The sequence below is a fragment of the Diceros bicornis genome, chromosome X, assembly GCF_020826845.1.
Source record: "Diceros bicornis minor isolate mBicDic1 chromosome X, mDicBic1.mat.cur, whole genome shotgun sequence".
Classification (NCBI taxonomy): Eukaryota; Metazoa; Chordata; class Mammalia; order Perissodactyla; family Rhinocerotidae; genus Diceros; species Diceros bicornis.
In genome coordinates this window covers 43,107,335-43,129,009 of record NC_080781.1, presented here as the reverse complement: position 1 = coordinate 43,129,009, position 21,675 = coordinate 43,107,335, and the positions used below count along the sequence as shown (strand labels likewise).

The 21,675-nt window shown below is 40.4% G+C and overlaps 1 protein-coding gene and 1 long non-coding RNA gene across 4 annotated transcripts in view; one reads left to right on the top strand and one right to left on the bottom strand.

The window, feature by feature from the left end:
* Window positions 1-2,459, top strand: part of DGKK (diacylglycerol kinase kappa) — a 117,897-nt gene extending 115,438 nt beyond the window's left edge. For all 3 annotated transcript variants that reach the window (XM_058535875.1, XM_058535876.1, XM_058535874.1), the window contains 2 exons: window positions 1,064-1,187; window positions 2,312-2,459. In XM_058535875.1, coding sequence (XP_058391858.1) covers window positions 1,064-1,187; window positions 2,312-2,391 — 204 coding nt within the window. In that variant the 3' untranslated portion in view covers window positions 2,392-2,459. The remainder of the gene's footprint in view (window positions 1-1,063; window positions 1,188-2,311) is intronic.
* On the bottom strand, window positions 1-20,987 carry LOC131400987 (uncharacterized). Its single transcript, XR_009217492.1, has 3 exons — window positions 20,584-20,987; window positions 4,185-4,301; window positions 1-219 (listed from the first exon to the last, which is right to left on the bottom strand). It is a non-coding gene; the product is annotated as an uncharacterized LOC131400987 (long non-coding RNA).
* Window positions 20,988-21,675: the final 688 nt, after the last annotated feature.

The window sequence follows — 21,675 nt, the reverse complement described above, 5'->3', positions numbered from 1 at the left end:
AGTAGATTGAAAGAAAGCCAGGAAGATGTTGTTCATTCACTTGACCCCACACCTGCTCACCTTAAGGCCACAGAAGATTCAGATCCACTTTGGTGGGGGAAAGCAGTTTGAAAATCAATTATTCATTGGGTTTTCCAAGGCTTTGGCTGAGGGAAAAGGTCCTGTGCCCTACCTTTAGGTTTCTTCTGAAAGGCAATTCTGAAGGCCAGTGTACGTAGCCTAGAGGAGATAGGGTAAGTGGGAGTCAGAGCAGAAAGAGGAGGAGGATGGGTTTACACTCTTCTTCTAATGGAGGAGATCGGAGGTATAAATAATCTTGAAGAGAAGAAAATCCAAGTTTCTTGGAATGTGTTTGGCTGGGCTTTCTGGCAACAAAGTCAATCTTGGAATTCTGTCTTACTGGGACCAGTAGTAAAACAAGACACTTTAGCAGGAGTGAGAGGACTGGGAGGCTGAGCTGGAATTAAAGAGCCTTCATGATCTGTACAGCAGATAACCCACCCACATTCATAATTAAGAGCAATGTGTAGAGAACCCTCTTTGTATTTCAGACAGGGAAACAGGTGGCCTGGGAGGCAGGTTCTTCCCTATATGAAAGTATTTGGCCAAGGGAGTGAGTTGGGGCTCACCAAACCATATGTCTAAAGGAAGGGGTGCTTTTTTCTAATTCATGCAGAGGTGCCATATGAGATAGCAGTGGCCCTAGCAATCACACCCTAATCCCTAGCAACATGACCTCAGGTGACATAATTTACCTCTCTGAGCCTCTGCTTCCTCATTTCTCAAATAGAGATGATAATGGCCACCTTGCAAGGTTTTTTTGGGTTTATACGAGAGCATTTTAAAGCATCTAGCAACGCACCTAGCACAGATCTTGATAAAGATAAGTTGCCTTCCTAGGTCATAGGACTAGTGATTAGGGATGTCTCCCACACTTGGATAGATAGCAGATCTGCCTGCTTTCTGCAGCCATCCTTGTTCACCACCTTGCCAGGCCTCTAGGAATTGTTTCTGAATGTTAGGCAACTAACATTTTGACCTTCCTCTTGCTGTGGTTTCCCAGGAAAAATCCTCAGACACTGACAGTAGAAGCCTCGGATTGAAAGTTAAGTTCCCCAAATTGGGGAAGAAGAAGCTAGAAAAGGAAGACAAGCCTAAATCAGGCCGAAGAGTCCAGGGTTTTATCGGTAAGTCTACCCCACAGGCATAGGGATCATGCAGACTTCCCCAGCAGCCTGGGTACCTCCTAGGGACCTAAAGCTCCCATTAGAAATGTTCATGGGTATGGTGGTGATGGAGGGAGGAGGAGGCAAGCTGGGAGCTAACCTTAAGCAATGCCAAGTAGTCTCTAGGACAAGGTGTGAGTTAGAAAGTGATATGGACATTGGTAGGGAGAGAACCTGAGAAGGAACCTTGCTATGTGGTCTCTGATATAGACAGCTGAAGAGAAAAATGAGAACAGGTGGTTACTTTTCTGCCTGACCCCTTCCTGTCCTCACTTGATAAGGTATGACAAAATAGTGATACTTAGATCTCTCTCCCAGTCAAATACAACTACAAGTTTTTGGTCCCGCTCCAGAAAGCAGTATTGAGATGCGTTGGGGGTGTCAGTGCTGGGTACCTACAGGGTCAGAAACAGGTTCCATGACCTATCTAAACCCTTTTATTCCCTGTTATAGTAAGTCCCTGGAAATGCAAAATTTCTATGTTTCATTATTTGAATTTTGGCTCCATCCCTTCTTCAGAATTGGACTTAAGCATTATTGATATGTCAGTGAGGCTCGAAAGAAGGTTCTCCTAGAGTTGTCAGTTATGCCAATTCTGATGTCAATGGTCTCTCCTAAATTTTGGGCCTAGACAACTTGGAAGCTTGAGAGATACAGCAGTAGTGGACATAGGGAAATGGGATGGAGGGTGGCAGTTTGTTCTGTTTTTGAGGAACTGAGAATTTACACAGATGCCAAGAGAGAATCTCCTGGACTAAGCTGTGTTTTCTCAAGTTTGGTTCAACTGGTTTGATTCCTAAGATTCTGCCAGTTGAGAGACCATGGTGTTTGAGAGTCTTTCTGGAGATTCTAAAGGGGTTAATAGTAGTTCCATGGATTATCAGGTTCTGAGAACTCATCCCATTTGTGTTTGGCTCATATGGGGTCAGCTAGTTTTCTCGGATGGTTCAGAAATGGTTGGTACCATAGGAACAAACCAGTCTGTCTCCTAACAGACTCTTTGTTTGCTCCCTTTAGGGTCCATACATTTGGGCATCTGGCAATGTGCTAACCTCATTATTTCTATACTTGTTTTCTCTCTGAAGGAAATTTATGGCATCGCAGAAAACGTGACGATGAAGCAAAAGATGATGATCCTCCAACGTCATCAAGATCTCAACTGTAACCCTTGAAAGCTGAAAGGAGAACTCAAAATATTTAGAAAGTCTACTAAAAAAACTCTTGAAACCTCAATACAGGCTAGAGTAAATTATTTCAGAACAAAAATGAGCACCACCAAGAAAGATCCTCCAATTCTTTACACTAATACATTTTTCCTGGACTCAATCAGGTCTCCTTAGAGGTTTACATTTTCTCATGGGCCAAAGATTCTTGTTTCGAGTTGTCTTGTTCAGTTCTTCTTCTCTTTGTACATCTTGAGCAACAATAGTACTTAATCAGGATAAGCTCTTTATGAATGGCCTGGGATCTACAAAGGATTCAAGGGAGTTCACCTCTTTAGGGAGTTTATGAATGGTTTTCTCTGACTGGCAGACAAACTTGATGCTCGGGAATGAATGAAAGAAAGAAATACTCTCAGGGAGATGAGGAGAGGGTCAGGACAGCCAGGCTTGGTTGTGTTTCTCCCCTAATACCTGCCAGTTACAACTTGCAGCTTCAAGGGAGATCTCTTCTAGTTGGCTTATTAAGCTGAGAACTAGGTCCTGGAGGCTTGTCCACTTATCTGTTTCAATGACCATGTGAAATTTTTTCTTGTAGACATGATGACTGCTCTCTCTGCAAACCCTTTGTTTTTTCATGTGTGCATGTATGTCTTTGCACATGTCCAGGTGGTGCTCTGGTGGCTGGGTGGGCCCATTGGTTGGGACTCACCCCTATGGCAACCATACAGGCTTCTACTGCCTTGATCCTAGCCTGCATGCCTCCATGGAGTGTTTGCCTGCATTCTTGCTGGATTTTTTAACTAAATGTTTTGCCGCTGTGCTGCAGTATAGATTATGTATAGAGACATAAAGATGTATATATAAAATATATATATATATATATATATTTTTTTTTTTAAGAACTGAAAATACAACTCGACCTCTAAGTGACCCTATAATTTATTGTGCTAACCCAGGAATCCCTCCCCACCCTTATCCCATACCCCACCCCCATTACCCTACACATACACATATGCCTCTACCAACTGTCCTAGTTCTTGGTGGAGCTTCTAATCTTTTGGTGCATTTTCAGCGTCTTAGAAGTGGCTGGGATCTACCTATAGCTCAGCTGATTCTGACACCCCCTTAAAATTCTGAGCCAGGCCATGGAGAGGGGAACAAAAACACCAATGCCCTAGAGAAAGGGGCTAAACTGGCATGCTGCCTTTATTGCTTTATTTGTCCTGGCCTCTACATCAGCAACTTCCCCAGTCTGTGCTGTCCCCTTCCCAATAAAAAGACTATATGGAGCAACCAGGCCTTGAGCTCTGTGACTTAGATGCCTGAGCTAGGGACGGCAAGTCACAGCCTAGAAACTTCCCCACAAGCTCCATCTTGGCCTGCATCTTCTGGACAAGCTGTTAGGTCAGTCCCCAAATCACCTTTGAATCTCCCATCTTGCTCCTTTCCTTTGAGTACAGAGGGACATTCAGAGTAACCAGAAAGAACACGGGCCTGGGAAAATGGAGGCTAAAAGCCTCTGCTTCTCCCATGGTCCTTCTTCCAAATTTTTCATGAAAACAAACTAGGCCAAAATTGCTCCAAATCCCAATTAGCATTTTTTTGAATGCCTGCTCCCAGTCAGGCAAATCTAATCAAACTCCAGTATCCAGAGAGGTTCTCTCTGGTCTGCCTTGTATCCCCACCACACCCCTCAACTCATTCCTTTGGATAGGTGTCCCTTCCCACTTATCAAGAGAAAGCCAGAAAACTGGCCTCTCCCCACTTCTAAGACCGATTTAGCGTGCTCAATTACCTGACTCGGTCCAATGGCTGGTTCATCGAGGTGCACCATCCAGACTTCAAGCACTGGTTCTCAGCTCTGGAACTCCACCAGCTTAGCCCACTTAAACCAGCCACCTGTGTTCCACCTCTGCAGGGGTGAGGAGAAAAATACTAACAAGGGGATAGTCCCCAAACGTCTGATTGCTGTGCCAAACAAACAAAAAAGTCTTAGCTCTACAACTAGAGAAGAAAGTTAATGGAAAAAGATGAGAGAAAACATTTAAAACTTATTTAAGCATCAGAATATGTTAACTTATTGTATGTATTTGAGTGGGGAGTGTGCTGTTGCTGTGTCTTTAGCTTTCTCTGCAACACTCTTTCTTTCCAGAAGGAGGTATTAGATCAAATCAGCAAAGTCACCGTTGCAGCCCAACTTGGCTCTTCTGTGGCTGCACACATTAACACCTGCACACACTCACAGAGTTGGGAACCAAGTTGCATTTTCCTTAGAAGAACCTTTTCCAAAATGGAAAATTTTCTAAATGAGAAAATTTAAGGAAACAGAAGGAAGTCCTGGGAGAGGGTTTATCTTGGAAGTGCCTAAGCAGGGCTGTGTCTTGTAATTATTTTTATCACCAATGATAGTAAACTGCAATAGGCCTCCATCTCTTGTGCTTTCTTTGCTGACTTACTATATATCTTTGTACGTTGTAATGCTACTGTTGCTCTGTTGTACCATCTAGATTCCCTTTCAGCCACCCTGTCCTCCCACCCTGAGTCAGAATGATATTGAATGAAACCACTAGGATTGGGGCTAGAGTCAACTTATGGAGCAGAACTGATAAGTGATGAGGCCCAGGAGCAGGTGTGGTTTGCTAAATCGCTTGGTTACCTCCTAAATTGCCTATTTACCTGTTGCTTCCCAAAAAGAAGACAACTTGCTTAACACCTCTTCTTGCATGTACTAGCGTGGAAACAAAGCAAGAAGTGGTGATCTCTTTCTCAAGGGAGTTGGCTTAGCCTCTGGAAATATAAGCTCCTTTCAGGACATCATTGTTAACTACTTGCAGTAATTCCGTTGCTCAGATGGTGGGACCAGACACCCAATATCCATCTCAATTATGTTCAGAGATGCCATTAAGAGCCACAGTTCTGGGGTTTGGTTGCATCTTTGGTAGTGCTTTCTGAGGAATTGATTAGGTGGCCAATTCCTGGCTAGAAGAATGGTGGGGAAGGAGAACACCAATAGACTTGGATCAACTGCTTCTGATGTTAATACAGGTCAACAGCTATCAGTCCCCTCTCCAAAAAGGGCCTGTACTGTGTCCAAAAGGGCAGAGGAAGAATATGGAAAAGATTTTCAACTTAATAAATCAGGTTAAATGTTGATCAGAAGAAACAGTTGGGGTCAACATCATCTTCCCTCAGGACACGAGAAGAAAGAATTTTACTTTCATAAAAGGTAGAAACTAATACCAAGGCAACCAAATCCATTAGCATCATTCCATCCTGTAAAGGACCTTGACTGACTATATGGTTTGTGGAATTGCATTTGTCTATTTGTCTGCTAATCTGTAATCCATGTTGTTTTCTAGTCTGTGTTTGTTTCCTCAGAGGCCCCTGCAAATGAGCAGCAGGGCCAGGGGCTGGTTGGGGGAGGAAGTAGGGTAGTTATGGGTTAATAGAAAAAAGCTGAAAGAAAAGGTCCACAAAGTGTGCCTATTCCTCCTCCCCGCCCCCAAATGGAACACTGGTCCTCAAAGTTAATACAGTTTTGCTTCTTAAAATATTTTAATAAATGGATAAACATAATCAACACTAGTGTCTCATCATTTAGCTCAGCATGGAGGGAGCTGAATGGTGGTGGAAATGGGGGGTGGGCTTGGGTGGTCATCCAAGCTCTAAACAAGCCATATGCATGTAGGGATATGAGGGAGGAAAGCAGCAGCACAAGCCAAGAATCTTCATCAGGGTGGTTATAACACTAAAAGGGCTGCCACAAAAGGTTCTAAAACTTAGCTGCAACTCAGGACAATCCTGTGCAGAAATACCTGCCAGTGTACTTGTTCTAGAAGCCAATTCTCTGCAGGATCCAGATTTCAATGAAATGAATTATTTACTGGGGAGGTGAAGTGAGGTAGAAGAGTACAGCCCAGACTGCTAAATAGATGCAAAAAGCACCTTGAAAAACTTTTGACAATACAATCTGCTCCCCTAACACATACATCACACATTCCTCTCCCCTCTAGAAGGGGAAGGAGTGTTCCATTCAGATGCAAAATTGGTTATGTACGGGATCAAAAATGGTTCAATTTCTGCCCTACTAATGGTGACCCTGGTGGAGCCAGTTATTAGTCACATTTCATAGGTAGGCAACTGAGACTGTACTAGATCAGGATTCCACAAAATGCAACACGAAAGTGAGAACTTGGATCTTCTATATCCTTGACATTCCAATACTAAAAACTGTCTCTTACTTAGAGACAAAACAGTTGTGACCTTCAGAACAACATTTCAGTCTAACCCCATAAAAACTACATTCTTGGGCCGGCCCATAGCTTAGCAGTTAAGTGTGCGTGCTCCGCTACTGGAGGCCCAGGCTCGGATCCCCGGTGCACACCGACGCACTGCTTCTCCGGCCATGCTGAGGCCGCGTCCCACATACAGCAACTAGAAGGATGTGCAACTATGACGTACAACTATCTACTGGGGCTTTGGGGGGGGAAAAAAAGGAGGAGGACTGGCAATAGATGTTAGCTCAGAGCCGGTCTTCCTCAGCAAAAAGAGGAGGATTAGCATGGATGTTAGCTCAGGGCTGATCTTCCTCACACACACACACAAAAAACTACATTCTTAGGCTTTATGAGGGAAACAGCCCTGTTGCTGAGGAGCTACCACCAGGGTGGCCCTGTACTTCCTGTTAAGAAGTTTAGACTACAACCTGTAGGCTAATGAAGTACCGGCAGAATTGAATGTCTCTTTTAAATTATCAAAAAATATAATTGCTTTTTCTTCTTTTGGTGTATAATTCTGCGAATTTTAACACATGTAGACATTCTTGTAACCACCACCACTATCAGGATACAGAACAGTTTCCACTGCCCCATAAATCTTTGCATCATTCCTTTATAGCCACACCTTAACCCTACCTCTAACCACTGATCTATTTTCCATCTCTACAGTTTAGTCCTTTCAAGAATGCCATAGAATATGTAACCTTTGGAGACAAGCTTCTTTAACTCAGCATAATGCCTTTCAGATTCTTTCAAGCTGTCAGGTGTATCAATAATCTGTTCCTTTTTATTACTGAATAGTATTCCATTGTATGGATCTACCAGTTTGTTTATCAATTTATCCATTGAAGGACCTTTATGTTGTTTCCAGTTTTTGGCAACTATGAATAGAGCTGTTATAAACATTCATTTACAGGTTATTGTGTTCACTTCTCTAGGATAAATACCCAGAAGTGGGATTGCTGGGTTCTATGGATATCAAGTTAAATGCATATTTAACTTGAAAAGAAACTTCCAAACTATTTTGCAGAGTCACTGTACCATTTTACATCCAAAACAGTAAAATTTCAGAGTTCCACTTGCTCCACATCCTTACCAGCACTTGAAATTCAGTAATTTTTATTTTAGCCATTCTAATAGTGGTTTAGTGGCATCTCATCATAGCATTTCCCTAATAGCTAATGATGTTGAACATCTTTTTATGTATTTGTCATACTTAAATCCTCTTTGGTGAAGTGTCCGATCAAATTCTTTTCCCTTTTTTTGTAATCGTGTTTTTCATTTGCTCATTGCTTGAGTATTTAGAATTCTTTTTTTACAGGTTTTTTTTTCTTTATTGTGAAATTTGTGTTGTACATCATTGTCTGTCAGTCACCATATAAATGCATCCCTTCACCCCTTTTGCCACCCCCACCACCCTTGCCCCTGGTGAACACCAAACAGTTCTCTCTGTCCATGTGTTCGTTTATCTTCCACTTATGAGTGAAATCATGTGGTGCTTATCTTTCTCTTTCTGGCTTATTTCACTTAACATAATACCCTCAAGGTCCATCCATGTTGTTGCAAATGGGACGATTTTGTCTTTTTTATGGCTGAGTAGTATTCCATTGTATATATATATACCACATCTTCTTTATCCATTCATCAGTTGAGGGACACTTAGGTTGCTTCCATGTCTTGGCTATAGTGAATAATACTGCAATTAACATAGGGGTGCATAAGCCTCTTTGGCTTGTTGATTTCAGGCTCGTTGGGTAGATACCCAGTAGTGGGATAGATGGACCATAAGGTATTTCTATTTTTAATTTTTTGAGGAATCTCCATACTGATTCCCATAGAGGCTGCACCAGTTTGCATTCCCACCAGCAGTGGATTAGGGTTCCCGTTTCTCCACAGTCTCTCCAACATTTGTTTTTTGTCTTGGTGATTATAGCCATTCTAATGGGTGTAAGATGATATCTTAGTGTGGTTTTGATTTGCATTTTCCTGATTATTAGTGATGTTGAACATCTTTTCATGTGCCTATTGGCCATCTGTATATCTTCTTTGGAGAAGTGTCTGTTCATTTCCTCTGCCCATTTTTTGATTGGGTTGTTTGTTTGTTTGTTGTTCAGTTGTGTGAGTTCTTTATATATTATGGGGAGTAGTCCCTTGTCTGATACATGGTTTGCAAATATTTTTTCCCAGCTGGTGGGTTGCCTATTCATTTTGATCCTGGTATCATTTGCCTCGTAGAAGCTCTTTAATCTGATGAATTCCCACTTGTTTATTTTTTCCTTTGTTTCCCTTTTCCAAGTAGACATGGAATTCGAAAAGATCCTTTTATGACCAATGATGAATAGTGTACTGCCTATATTTTCTTCTAGGAGTTTTATAGTTTCAGGTCTCACCTTCAGGTCTTTGATCCATTTTGAGTTAATTTTTGTGTATGGCGAAAGAAGATGGTCTACTTTCATTCTTTTGCAAGTGGCTGTCCAGTTTTCCCAGCACCGTTTATTGAAGAGACTTTCTTTTCTCCATTGTATGTTCTTAGCTCATTTGTTGATTAGCTGCCTGTAGATGTGAGGTTTTCTTTCTGGGCTTTCAATTCTGTTCCCTTGATCTGTGTGTTTGTTTTTGTACCAGTACCATGCTGTTTTGATTACTATCACTTTGCAGTAGCTCTTGAAGTCAGGGATTGTGATGCCTCCAGTTTTGTTCTTTTTTCTCAGGATTGCTTTAGCTATTTGGGGTCTTTTGTTGTCCCATATGAATTTTAGTATTTTCTGCTCTATTTCCATGAAGAATGTCCTTGGGATTAAGATTGGGATTGCATTGAATCTGTAGATTGCTTTAGGTAGTATGGACATTTTAACTATGCTTATTCTTCCAATCCATGTGGATGGAATATTTTTCCATTTCTTTATGTTATCATTGATTTCACTCAATAATGTCTTATAGTTTTCATTGTATAGGTCTTTCACTTTCTTGGTTAAATTTATTCCTATATATTTTATCTTTTTGTTGCAATTGTAAACAGGATTGTATTCTTGAGTTCTCTGTTAGCTCGTTGTTGGCATATTGAAATGCAACTGATTTCTGTAAGTTGACTTTGTACCTTGCAACTTTGCTGTAGTTGTTGACTCTTATTAATAGTTTGCCAATGGATTCTTTACGATTTTCTATATATATCATGTCATCTACAAACAGTGAGAGTTTCACTTCTTTGTTGCCTATTTGTATTCATTTTATTCATTTTTTCTTGCCTAATTGCTCTGGCCAGAACCTCCAGTACTATGTTGAATAAGAGTGGTCAGAGTGGGCACACTTGTCTTGTTCCTGTTCTCAGAGGAATGGCTTTCAGTTTTTCCCCATTGAATATGATGTTGGCTGTGGGTTTGTCATATATGGCCTTTATTATGTTAAAGTACTTTCCTTCTATACCCATTTTTTTGAGAGTTTTTATCATAAATGGATGTTGGATCTTGCCAAATGCCTTCTCTACATCTATTGAGATGATCATATGGTTTTTATTCCTCATTTTGTTTATATGGTATATCACATTGATTGATTTGTGGATGTTGAACCATCCCTGTGTCCCTAGTATAAATCCCACTTGATCATGGTGTATGATCTTTTTAATGTATTGCTGTGTTCAGTTTGCCAATATTTTGTTGAGGATTTTTGCATCTATATTCATCAGGGATATTGGTCTGTAATTTTTATTCTTAGTATTGTCTCTGTCTGGCTTTGGTAGCAGGGTGATGTTGGCCTGATAGAATGTGTTAAGAAGTGTTCCATCTTCCTCTATTTTTTGGAATAGTTTGAGAAGGATAGGTATTAAATCTTCTTTGAATGTTGGGTAAAATTCTCCAGAGAAGCCATCTGGTCCCAGACTTTTATTTTTTGGGAGGTTTTTGATTACTGTTTCGATCTCTTTACTTGTGGTTGGTCTATTCAGATTCTCTATTTCTTCTTGAGTCAGTTTTGTGAGGTTGTATGAGTCTAAGAATCTATCCATTTCTTCTAGATTATCCAATTTGTTGGCATATTGTTTTTCATAGTATTCTCTTATAATCTTTTTCTATTTCTGTGGTATCCATTGTGATTTCTCTTCTTTCATTTCTAATTTTATTTATTTGAGACTTCTCTCTTTTTTTCTTGGTGAGTCTGGCTAAGGGTTTGTCAATTTGGTTTATCTTCTCAAAGAACCAGCTCTTTGTTTCATTGATCCTTTCTACTGTTATTTTGGTTTTGATTTCATTTATTTCTGCTCTTATTTTTATTATTTCCCTCCTTCTGCTGACTTTGGGCTTTGTTCTTCTTTTTCTAATTCTGTTAGGCATAGTTTGACGTTGCTTATTTGGGCTTTTTCTTGTTTGTTAATGTGGGCCTGTATTGCTATGAGTTTCCATCTCAGGACCGCTTTTGCTGCATCCCATATGAGTTGGTACAGTGTATTTTCATTTTCATTTGTCTCCAGATATGATTTGATTTACCCTTTAATTTCATCAATGATGCATTGGTTGTTCAGTAGCATGTTTGTTTAGTCTCCACATCTGTATCACTTTCCTGGTTTTCTTCTTGTACTTGATTTCTAGCTTCATGGCATTATGGTAGGAAAAGATGCTTGTTATGATTTCAATCTTCTTAAATTTATAGAGACATGCCTTGTTTCCCAGCATATGGTCTCTTCTTGAGAATGTTCCATGCGTGCTTGAGACGAATGTGTAATCTGCTGATTTGGATGGAGTGCTCTCTATATATCTATTAAGTCCATCTCCTTGAGTTTTTCATTTAAGTCCATTATTTCCTTATTGACTTTCTGTCTAGATCATCTATCCATTGATGTAAGTGGGGTGTTAAGATCCCCTACTATTATTGTGTTGTCGTTAATATCTATTTTTAGGTTTGTTAATAGTTGCTTTATGTACTTTGGTGCTCCTGTGTTGGGTGCATATATATTTATAAGTGATATGTCTTATTGGTAGAGTGTCCCTTTTATCATTACATATTGCCCCTCTTTGTTTCTCACTACCTTTTTTATCTTGAAGTCTACTTTGTCTGATATAAGTAGGGCAACACCTGCTTCCTTTTGTTTGCCATTAGTTTGGAGTATTGTCTTCCATCCTTTCACTTTGAGCCTGTGTTTGTCTTTAGAGCTGAGATGTGTTTCCTGGAGGCAGCATATTGTTGGGTCTTGTTTTTAAATCCATCCCACCACTCTGTGTCTTTTGATTGGAGAATTCAGTCCATTTACATTTAGGGTAATTATTGATATATGAGGTCTTAATGTTGCTATTTTATTGCTCATTTTCCAGTTCTTTTGCATTTCTTTTGTTTCTTGTCCCATGTGTTTTGGACTATCAATTCAGTTTGGTAGTTCTGTATGAAGGTGCTCTTAGTTTTCTCTTTACTTATCATGTGTGACTCTGTTCTGATATTTGGTTAGTGGTTACCATGAGGTTTGTATAAAAAATCTCATGGATGTGATAGTCCATTTTTTGGTGGCCTCTTATTCCCTTAGACTAAGTTGATTTGATCCCCTTCGTCTTCCCCTTCTAAGTTATTGTTGTCATATCTTATTCCATCTTGTGTTGTGAGTTTGTGTTTAAAGAGATGAGGTTATATTTATTTTTGGTGTTTTCCTTCCCTTGAACTTTGGTTTTATAATTAACTGTTTGCTAATCTATTCTGATAGAGAGCTGCAATTTTTCTGGTTTTGTCAACATATTTTCCTCCTTGTTCAAAACTTTGTATCCCCTGTCTCCTTTTTTTCTCAGGTGTGAGGGCCTTCTTGAGCACTTCTAGTAGTTGGGGTCTTATGGCAATGAACTCCCTTAGCTTTTGTTTATCAGGGATAGTTATTATTTCTCCATCATATCTGAAGGATATTTTCTCTGGATAGAGTATTCTTGGCTGAAAGATTTTGTCTTTCAGAATTTTGAATATGTCATTCCACTCTCTCCTAGCCTGTAAAGTTTCCGTCGAGAAATCGGCTGAGAGCCTGATAGGAATTCCTTTGTACATTATTATTATTATTATTATTGTTATTACTTTGTCTAGCTGCCCTTAATATTTTTTGTCATTGACTTTTGCCAGCTTTACTACTATATGCCTTGGAGAGGGTCTTTTCATGTTGATATATTTAGGAGATCTATTGATTTCATTCACTGTTATTTCCAGCTCCTTCCCCAGGTTTGGAAAGTTCTCAGCTATTATTTCTTTGAACAAGTTATCTGCTCCTTTTTCCCTCCTCTCTCCCTCTCAAATACCTATAATCCTTATGTTGGATTTCCTAATTGAGTCAGATATTTCTTGGAGAGTTTCTTCATTTCTTTTTAGTCTTAGTTCCCTTTCCTCCTCCATATGGAGCATTTCTGCATTGCTGTCCTCAATATTTCTAATTCTTTCCTCCATATTGTCAGCTCTGATGCTTAAGGCTTCCAGATTTGTCTTTATCTCCTCTATTGTGTTTTTCATCTCTCAGATTTCTGACTGGTTTTTCTTTATAGTTTCAATCACTTTTGTGAAGAAATTCCTGATTTCATTGAATTGTCTATCTGTGTTTTCTTGTATTTCATTGAACTTTTTTATAATAGCTATTTTGAATTCTCTGTCATTAAGGTTATACATTGCTGTGCTTTCAGGGTTGATTTCTGGGTGCTTGTCATTTTCCTTTTGGTCTGGAGATTTAATATATTTTTGCATAGTGCCTGTTGATGTTGGCATATTTTTCCTCATAGTGAAAATATCTGGCCACAGTTTCCTCTTGCTGCCACTGGGTGGGGGTCAAGAGTTGTGTATTCTGTGCCTGCCTCAATCCACAGGTGCTCTGGTCGGCCTGCAGCTGAGCTGAAACACAGCTGAACTGAAGTGTGGCTGAGCAGAGGCTGCTGGGGCTCGATCACGGGAAGAGCTGGAGCGTGGGAACAGCTGGGACTGGAGCACAGTTAGACTGAAGCAGTTGGGGCTTGGCTGCAGGTGGGCCAAAGTAGCTGGAGCTGGAGGGCAGCCAAGCTTCAGCACAGCTGAGTGGAAGCAGCTGGAGCTGGAGCATGGGAACCACTGGAGCTGAAGCATGGCTGGGTCGATGCAGCTGGAGCTGGAGTGTGGCTGGGTTGAAGTGACTGCAGCTGAAGTGTGGCTGGCCCAAAGAAGCAGGAGCTGGAGCACTGCTGGGCTGAAGAAGCTGGAACTGGAGCAAAGCTGGGCTAAAGTAGCTGGCACCAAGTCAGCTGGAGCTTGAGTGCGGCCAAGCCAAGGCAGCTGGAGCCGGGGTACGGTCAAGCTGAAGGAGCTAGGGCTGGGGCATGGTCAAACCACAGAAGCTGGGGCTGGGGCACCAGTGAGCCAGGGCCACTGGGGCCAGGGTGCAGGCACACCACCACTGCAGGTGCCAGAGTGCTGGTGCATTGCCACTGCTGGCTGCAGGGCTCCAGGGAGGCACCACCTCTGGTGCCGGGGTGTGAGCATGCTGCCACCACTGCTGGTGCCATGGCTCCAGGGAGCCACCGCCTCTGGGGCCTGGGCACAGGAATGCCACTGCCACTGGTGCTGGGGCCAGGGACAAGCTGAAGCACTGCTGAGCTGAGGCTGCAGGGCCGCTGTGCTGAAGCATGGGGCAGGTGGGGGGGAGGGGCGCTTACTTTCACCTCCCCAATCCCAGGGGTTTCTCGCTTCGCTGTTGCTCTCTGCTCTCCTCAAGGGCTAGCTTGTTGAAAGTATCCTCACAACAGTTCCACTCTCTCCAGGGGGGGATTCCCCATGGGCTGTGAGGGATCTTGGAGACCACTGGTTTACCCGAGGAGGGCTGCCCCTGCCCCGCTCCCCCCCTCCCGAGAGAAGCATGGTCTCAGTCTCAGGGTCACAGTTGTTGGGGAGTGAAGGGAGCTCCTCTTACCTCCTTCCACTTCCTTTGGGGATTCCAGCACCTCAGCCCTCGGATGTATGGCTGCATGGGTGCCTCAGATGTCCTTTGCATTGTGTGAATAACTTCTGTTGGAATATGAATGTCCTTTTTGTTGTGTCTTAGAGGGGGAGAGTTCAATGGGGGAAGCTCACTCCAGCATGATGCTGCTGTCACCCCAGAATTCTTTATATATCTGGGATCCAAGTTCTGTCAGATGTATGATTTACAAATATCTTCCACTAGTCCACACTTTGTATTTTCATTCTCTTAATATCTTTCAGAGGAAAAGTTTTACATTTTTATAAAAAGAACAATTCATCATTTCTTTTCTTCTATGGAGTGTGCTTTTCATGTCATATATAAGAATTCTTCCTCTAACTCAGTGGTTCTCAACCAGGAGTGGACTATGCCCTCCAGGGACATTGGGCAATGTCTTGACACATTTTAGTTGTCACAATTTGGCGGGGGGTGCTACTGGTATTTAATGAGTAAAGGCCAGGGATGCTGCTAAATATCCTACAATGCACAGGAAAGTTCCCACAACAAAGAATTATCTGGCCCCAAATGTCAATAGTGTAGTTGCTCAGAAAACCCAATTTAACCTCAGGTCACAAAGATTTTCTTTTATGTTGATATCTAAAGGTTTTATAGTTTTATGTTTTAATTTTAGATCTATGACTCATTTTGAGTTAATTTTTGTATAATGAATGAGGTTTAGGTGAAGGTTCATTCTTTAGCATATGGATGTCCAAATGTTCCAACATCATGTATTGAAAAGACTGCTTTTATCACTGAATTGCTTTTGCACCTTTCTCAAAAATCAAACAGCCCACTTATGTGTGGGTCTATTTCTGAACTCTCTGTTCTATTACATTGTTCTCTCTTTCTCTTTCCCAATACCACACCATATTCCTTACTGTAGCTTTACAGTAAGTTTTCAAATGGGGTGGTGTAATTCCTCCAACTTTATTCTTTTTCAAAATAGTCTGAGCTATTCTAGTTCATTTGCCCATGTAAATTTTAGAATCAGTTTGCCTGTATTTACCAAAAAGTCCTTCTGGGATTTTGATTGATATTGAGTTAAACACACAGATCAATTTGAGAAGTGACATCTTTACTCAATTGACACTTCCATTCCATGAATACAGTATCTCTAAATTTATTTCTTTCATTGGCATTTTGCAGTTTCCACCACATGGATTCTGTAAATGTTTTTGTAGATTTATATCTAAGCATTTTGTTTTGGGGAGCTATTATAAATGGTATTTTAAAGTTTTAGGGCTGGCCCCGTGGCTTAGCAGTTAAGTGCACGCGATCCGCTGCTGGCGGCCCGGGGTTCGATCCCAGGCGCGCACTGATGCACTGCTTCTCCGGCCATGCTGAGGCCACGTCCCACATACAGCAAGTAGAAGGATGTGCAGCTATGACATACAACTATCTAATGGGGCTTTGGGGCAAAAAAACAAATAAAATTTTAAAAAAAAGTTTTAATTTTCTTGTACATTGCCAGGATATAGAAATGTGATTGATTTTTCTGTGTTGACCTTGTGTTCTGTGACCTTGCTAAACAAACATGTTAGTCCTAGGAGCATTTTTCTAGATTCTTTGAGATTTTCTACACATATAATTACATCATCTGCAAAAAACAGTCATTTTTATTTCTTCCTTTCCAATTTGCACTCTTTTTATTTCTTTTTCTTGCCTCATTACACTGGATAAAACTTCTGGTAAAATGTTGAATAGAACTGGTAAGAGTGGACATCTTGGCCTTGCTCCTAATCTTAGGGGAAAAGCATTCAGTCTTTCACCATCAAATATGATGTTACGTGTAGATTTTTGGAGACAACCTTTATCAGGTTGAGGAAGTTTCCATCTATTCTTAGTTTGTTGTTCCTTTTTATCATGGATGAATGTTGAATTTTGTCAAATGCTTTTTTGTATCAATTGATATGTGATTTTTCTCCTTTAAACTGTTAATATGGTTGATTACATTAATTGATTTTCAAATATTGAACCAGCCTAGCATTCCCAGGACAAACCTCACTTGTTTGTAGTATATTATTTCTGGATTCGATTTGTTAAAGATCTTTGAGCCTATGTTTATGAGATATTGGACTGCAATCTTCTTTTTTCATACTTTGTCTGGTTTTGGTATCAGGGTAAAGCTAGACTCATAAAATAAGTTGAAAGGTTTTTTCTATTTTCTATAAAACATTGTATAGAATTGGTGTTAATTCTACTTTAAATGTTTGGTAGAATTCTCCAGTGAAACCGCCTGCTAATGGAGATTTCTTCTGAGGGAGGTTTTTAACTATGAATTCAATTTGTATATTAGTTATAGAACTACTCAGGTTACCTATTTTATCTCGGATGACATTTGGTAGCTTGTGGTTTTAAGGAAGTTGGTCCATTTCATCTAAGTTGTCAAATTTATGTGCATAGAGTTAGTCTTAGTATTCCTTTAATAACCTTTTAATGAATGTGAGGTCTGTGATGATTTCTCCTCTTTCATTCCTGATATTGGTAATTTGAATCTTCTCTCATTTTGTTTAGCCAGGCTAGAAATTTACCAATTTTACTGATCTTTTCAAATAGTTCTGCATTTCATTTTTTTTTTCTGTTTTCAATTTCATTGATTCTTGCTCTTTATTATTTCTTTCCTTCTGCTTGATTCGAGTTTATTTTGTTTTTTTCTAGTTTAAGGTGAAAGCTTAAGTTATTGATTTCAGATCTTGTTTTCTAATATGAGCATTTAATGCTGTAAATTTCCCTCAAGTCACTGCTTTTTGCTGTATTCAATTAATTTTGATACACTTTATTTTCATTTTCATTCTGTTCAAAATATTTCTAATCACTCTTGGGACATCTCTTTGATCTGTGGATTATTTAGAAGTGTATTATTTAATTTCCAGTGTTTGGAGATTTTACCATTATTTTTCTATTATTGATTTCTAGTTTAATTACATTGTGGTCAGAGAAGACTTTATATATGATTTCAATTAATTTTAATTGGTTAAGGCTTGTTTTATGACCTAGGATATAGTCTATCTTGGTCAATGTTCCATGCGCACTTGAGAAGAATGTATATTCCTGCTGTTGTTAGGTATTCTATAAACGTCAGTGGGATTCAGTTAATTGATGGTGTTGTTCATTTCTTCAATATCCTTTCTGATTTTGTCAGCTAGTTTCCATCAATTACTGAAGCTATAATTGTAGATTTGTCCATTTCTTCCTTCAGCTCTGTCAATTTTTGCTTCTTCTATTTTAAGCTTCCATTATTAGGAGAAAATACATTTAGGATTGTTATGTCTTCCTGGTGAATTGACACTTTTATCAATATCTTTAACCCCGGCAATTTCTTTGCTCTGAAGTCAACTTTGTCTGATGTTAATATAGCCACTCCAACTTTCTTTTGATTAGTTTTTGAATGGTATCGTTTGTCATCCTTTTGCTTTTAACCTATCTATATAACTATATTTGAAGTTTCTGTAGGTGGCATATGGTTGGATCGTGTTTTTAATCCATTCTGACAATCTCTATTTTTCATTGATGTGTTTTATACCATTTAATATAATATTGATGTGACTAGATTGAGGCTTGCCATTTTACTGTTTTCTGTTTGGTCCCTCTGATTCTTATTCCTCTGTTTCCTTTTTCCTGCCTTCTTTTGGATTATTTGAACATTTGAACATTTTTCATTTTAATTTATCTATTGTGACTTGGACATCTCTTTGTATAATTTTTTTAGTAGGTGCTCTAGGGATTACAAAATACATACTTTTCACAGTCTACTAGAATCAGTATTTTACCACTTTAATTGCACTGTAAAAACTTTACCAGCATATGGGGCCCTTTACCCTCTCCACTTTATCCCATCATTTTCTTATGTATTACATCTACATACACTGAAAATCCCATCAGAAAATGTTGTAATTTTTGCTTTCAATCAACACTCAAGAGAAGAAAAATAGTCCATTATATTTACCCAAGTATTTACCAGTTTTGTTGTTCTTCCTTCATTCCTAATGTTCCAATTTCCCTTCTGGTATCCTTTTATTTCTGTATGAAGAAATTCCTTTAGCAATTCTTTTTCAGCAGGTCTGCTTACTATGAATTTTCTTAGTTTTCCTTTATCTGAAATTGTGTTTTAGATTTTACCTTCATTCCTGAAGGATATTTTTTGCTGGATATTGAATTCCAGGTTGATGAATCTTTCAACACTTGAAAATTTTCTGTTGCCTTCTTCTGATCTACAGTTTCTGATGAGAAATCTGCAGTCATTCAAATTGTTGTTCCAGTATGCATATTACATCATTTTTCTCTGGATACTTTCAAGTTTTTTCTTTGTCTTTATTTTTCAGCAGTTTTATTATGATGCATCTATCTATGGGTCTCTTTTGGTTTATCCTGGTTGGGATGTACTCGTTTTCTTGAATCTACATGTTGGTGTCTTTCACCAAACTTGGGAATTTTTCAGCCATAGTTCTTCAAAGATTTTTTTAGCACTGCTTTCTGCTCTCCTTCTGGGATTCCAATAGCACGACTGAAAGACCTTTTATTATTGTCCCACAGGTCCCTGAGGCACTGTTTACTTTTTCTCCAATCTTTTTTCTCTGTTGTTCATATTGCATAATTTCTATTTATCTACCTTCAAGTTTACTGACTCTTTCCTCTGACATCTCACTTCTGCTATAAAGTCCACCCAGTGAGGTTTTTTTTAAAAAATTTCAGTCATTGGATTTTGCAATTGTAAAGTTTCCACTTGGCTTCTACTTCTTTATATCGTCTATTTAACTGATGAGAGTTTCTATTTTAACATTTGTTCCAAGAGTGTTTGTGATTGTTCATTTGAGTTTTTAATAGTAGCTGATTTAAAGTCTTTGTCAGGTGATTGCAACATCCACATCATCTTGTCGTTGATATCTGTTGTCTTTTTCCATGCAAGTTGAGATGTTTATGGTTCTTTGAATGCCTGGTAGTTCTGGAGTATATCCTGGATATTTTGAATATGACATTATAAAGCTCTAGGTCTTGTTTAAATTGTATGGAAAACATATTTTTGCTTTAGCAGTCAATCTGATTAAGTTCAGGTCACACATTCCCAGCAACCTTCTGTAGGCTGATGGTCCAATATCAGTTAAGTTTTTAAAGACTTTGCAGTGTTATTCAGATCTGTCTGGTGTGTGCTTCACTAAGTGGTCAGTCTGGAACCTAGATGGGTATCTGTTAGCTCAGTTCTCTAATTCTGTGGTATGCTAATTAGTATCTGATCAACACATGCACAGGTTAGTGGTACATATCCAGGAGCTCATAAAAAAACTTTACGGGATCACTTTCCTAAGCTGCTACCTCTCCACATCCTCCCCTGGGACTTCTCTTTCAGTCCTCCAGTCGGAAATTGTTCACTTCTGCAATTGTGCCACACTTGGAGGCAAGCAGTGGGAGGACAGAAAGATAAAAAAGCAACAGTGTGTAACCTGCCCTCTTGTGGCCACAGCTCCATCAAATAGAGATTAAGTGTCCCCCCTCCAAGAGTATTGGTTCCTGAAGGCTCCCATTGCTACCACTGTTGCCACCACTGCATGACTGCCTGGGGGTTGGGATGTGAGCAAAGAGAGAAATAAAGAAAAAAATGGGAGATTTTCCCCCCTCACTTTTTTTTTGTGAGGAAGATCAGCCCTGAGCTAACATCCATGCCACTCCTCCTCTTTTTGTGGAGGAAGACTGGCCCTCGGCTAACATCTGTGCCTATCTTCCTCCACTTTACATGGGACGCCACCACAGCATGGCCTGACAAGCGGTGCATCGGTGCGTGCCCGGGATCCGAACCCAGGCCACCAGCAGCGGGGCGCACGCACTTAACTGCTACGCCACGGGGCCGCTGCCCCCCATCACTTCTTAAGCTAAAACTAGAGGGCTTCTCCTGGAGTTCTCTGTCTGTACCACAGTGCTCACTTCCAGGTTTCCAGCTGCATTAAGTTCAGGTTGGCAAATCTAAGAGGGGGGAAAAACAGTGGGAAACTCACCACTGGTTTGTTGGTTCCTCAGATTCTGGTATTCTTCTCCAATCTGCCTGCAGCTATTTACTTTTCAGAATTCTCAAACAGCTGGGCCATCCATTCTGTCCAGGTTTTATGATTGTGTTCAGTGAGAAACAAAGACTGTCAGGCACTTAACCATCTTAACGAGGACTGTAATCTAGAATTGAATGTTAAATAAATCATTCTGGTCATTTTATGAAGGGTAATTTGAAAAGAACACGATTGAAGATAGGGAGACCAGTTAGGAAAATACTGTAGTAATCCAGGCAATAAATGAGATCCCGAACCTGAGCAGTGGTGGTAGAGATTATGATGAGAATGCCAAGTCAAGAAATATTTAGGGGGCCAGCCTGGTGGCGCAGCGGTTAAATGCTCGTGCTCCACTGCAGCGGCCCAAGGGTTCGCAGGTTCGGATCACGGGGGCACACCACCGCAGCACTTATCAAGCCATGCTGTGGCCGCGTCCCATATAAAGTAGAGGAAGGTGGGCACGGATGTTAGCCCAGGGCCAATCTTCCTCAGAAAAAAAGAGGATTGGCATCAGATGTTAGCTCAGGGCTGATCTTCCTAACAAATAAAGAAAAGAAAAGAAATATTTGGGAGGTAAAATCACCAAGATTTAATGAGGTCACCCTCTTATAAGGCCATAATTGAAACATGTAAGCAAGAAATTGAAAGTGATCAAGACTGATGGCTCCATTTAAAAAAATAAAGTAGGCAGGGCGGAGTCAAGATGGCGGCATAGGCAGACTCTGAACTCACCTCCTCCCGTGGACACAGCCAATTTACAACTACTCGTGGAAAAATTACCCCTGAGACAGAACTGAAAACTGGATAAGAGGAACTCCTGCAACAACGGACAATCCTAACTGGGGTAGAAGAGGCAGAGACTCCCTTCTGGAGACGAAAAACGCCGCCTTCACAAGCCGCCAGATTCACGGCCGCCGGGAGCAGCTCACAGGTACGCAGCCCTCCCTGGAGTCGCGGGGTCCTGAGCCGGGGAGCTCCCCCGCTGTGGGCATTTTGTGGACCCAGCACAATCGAGACCAGCGGCATAATATCTGACTGTGCCTGCTA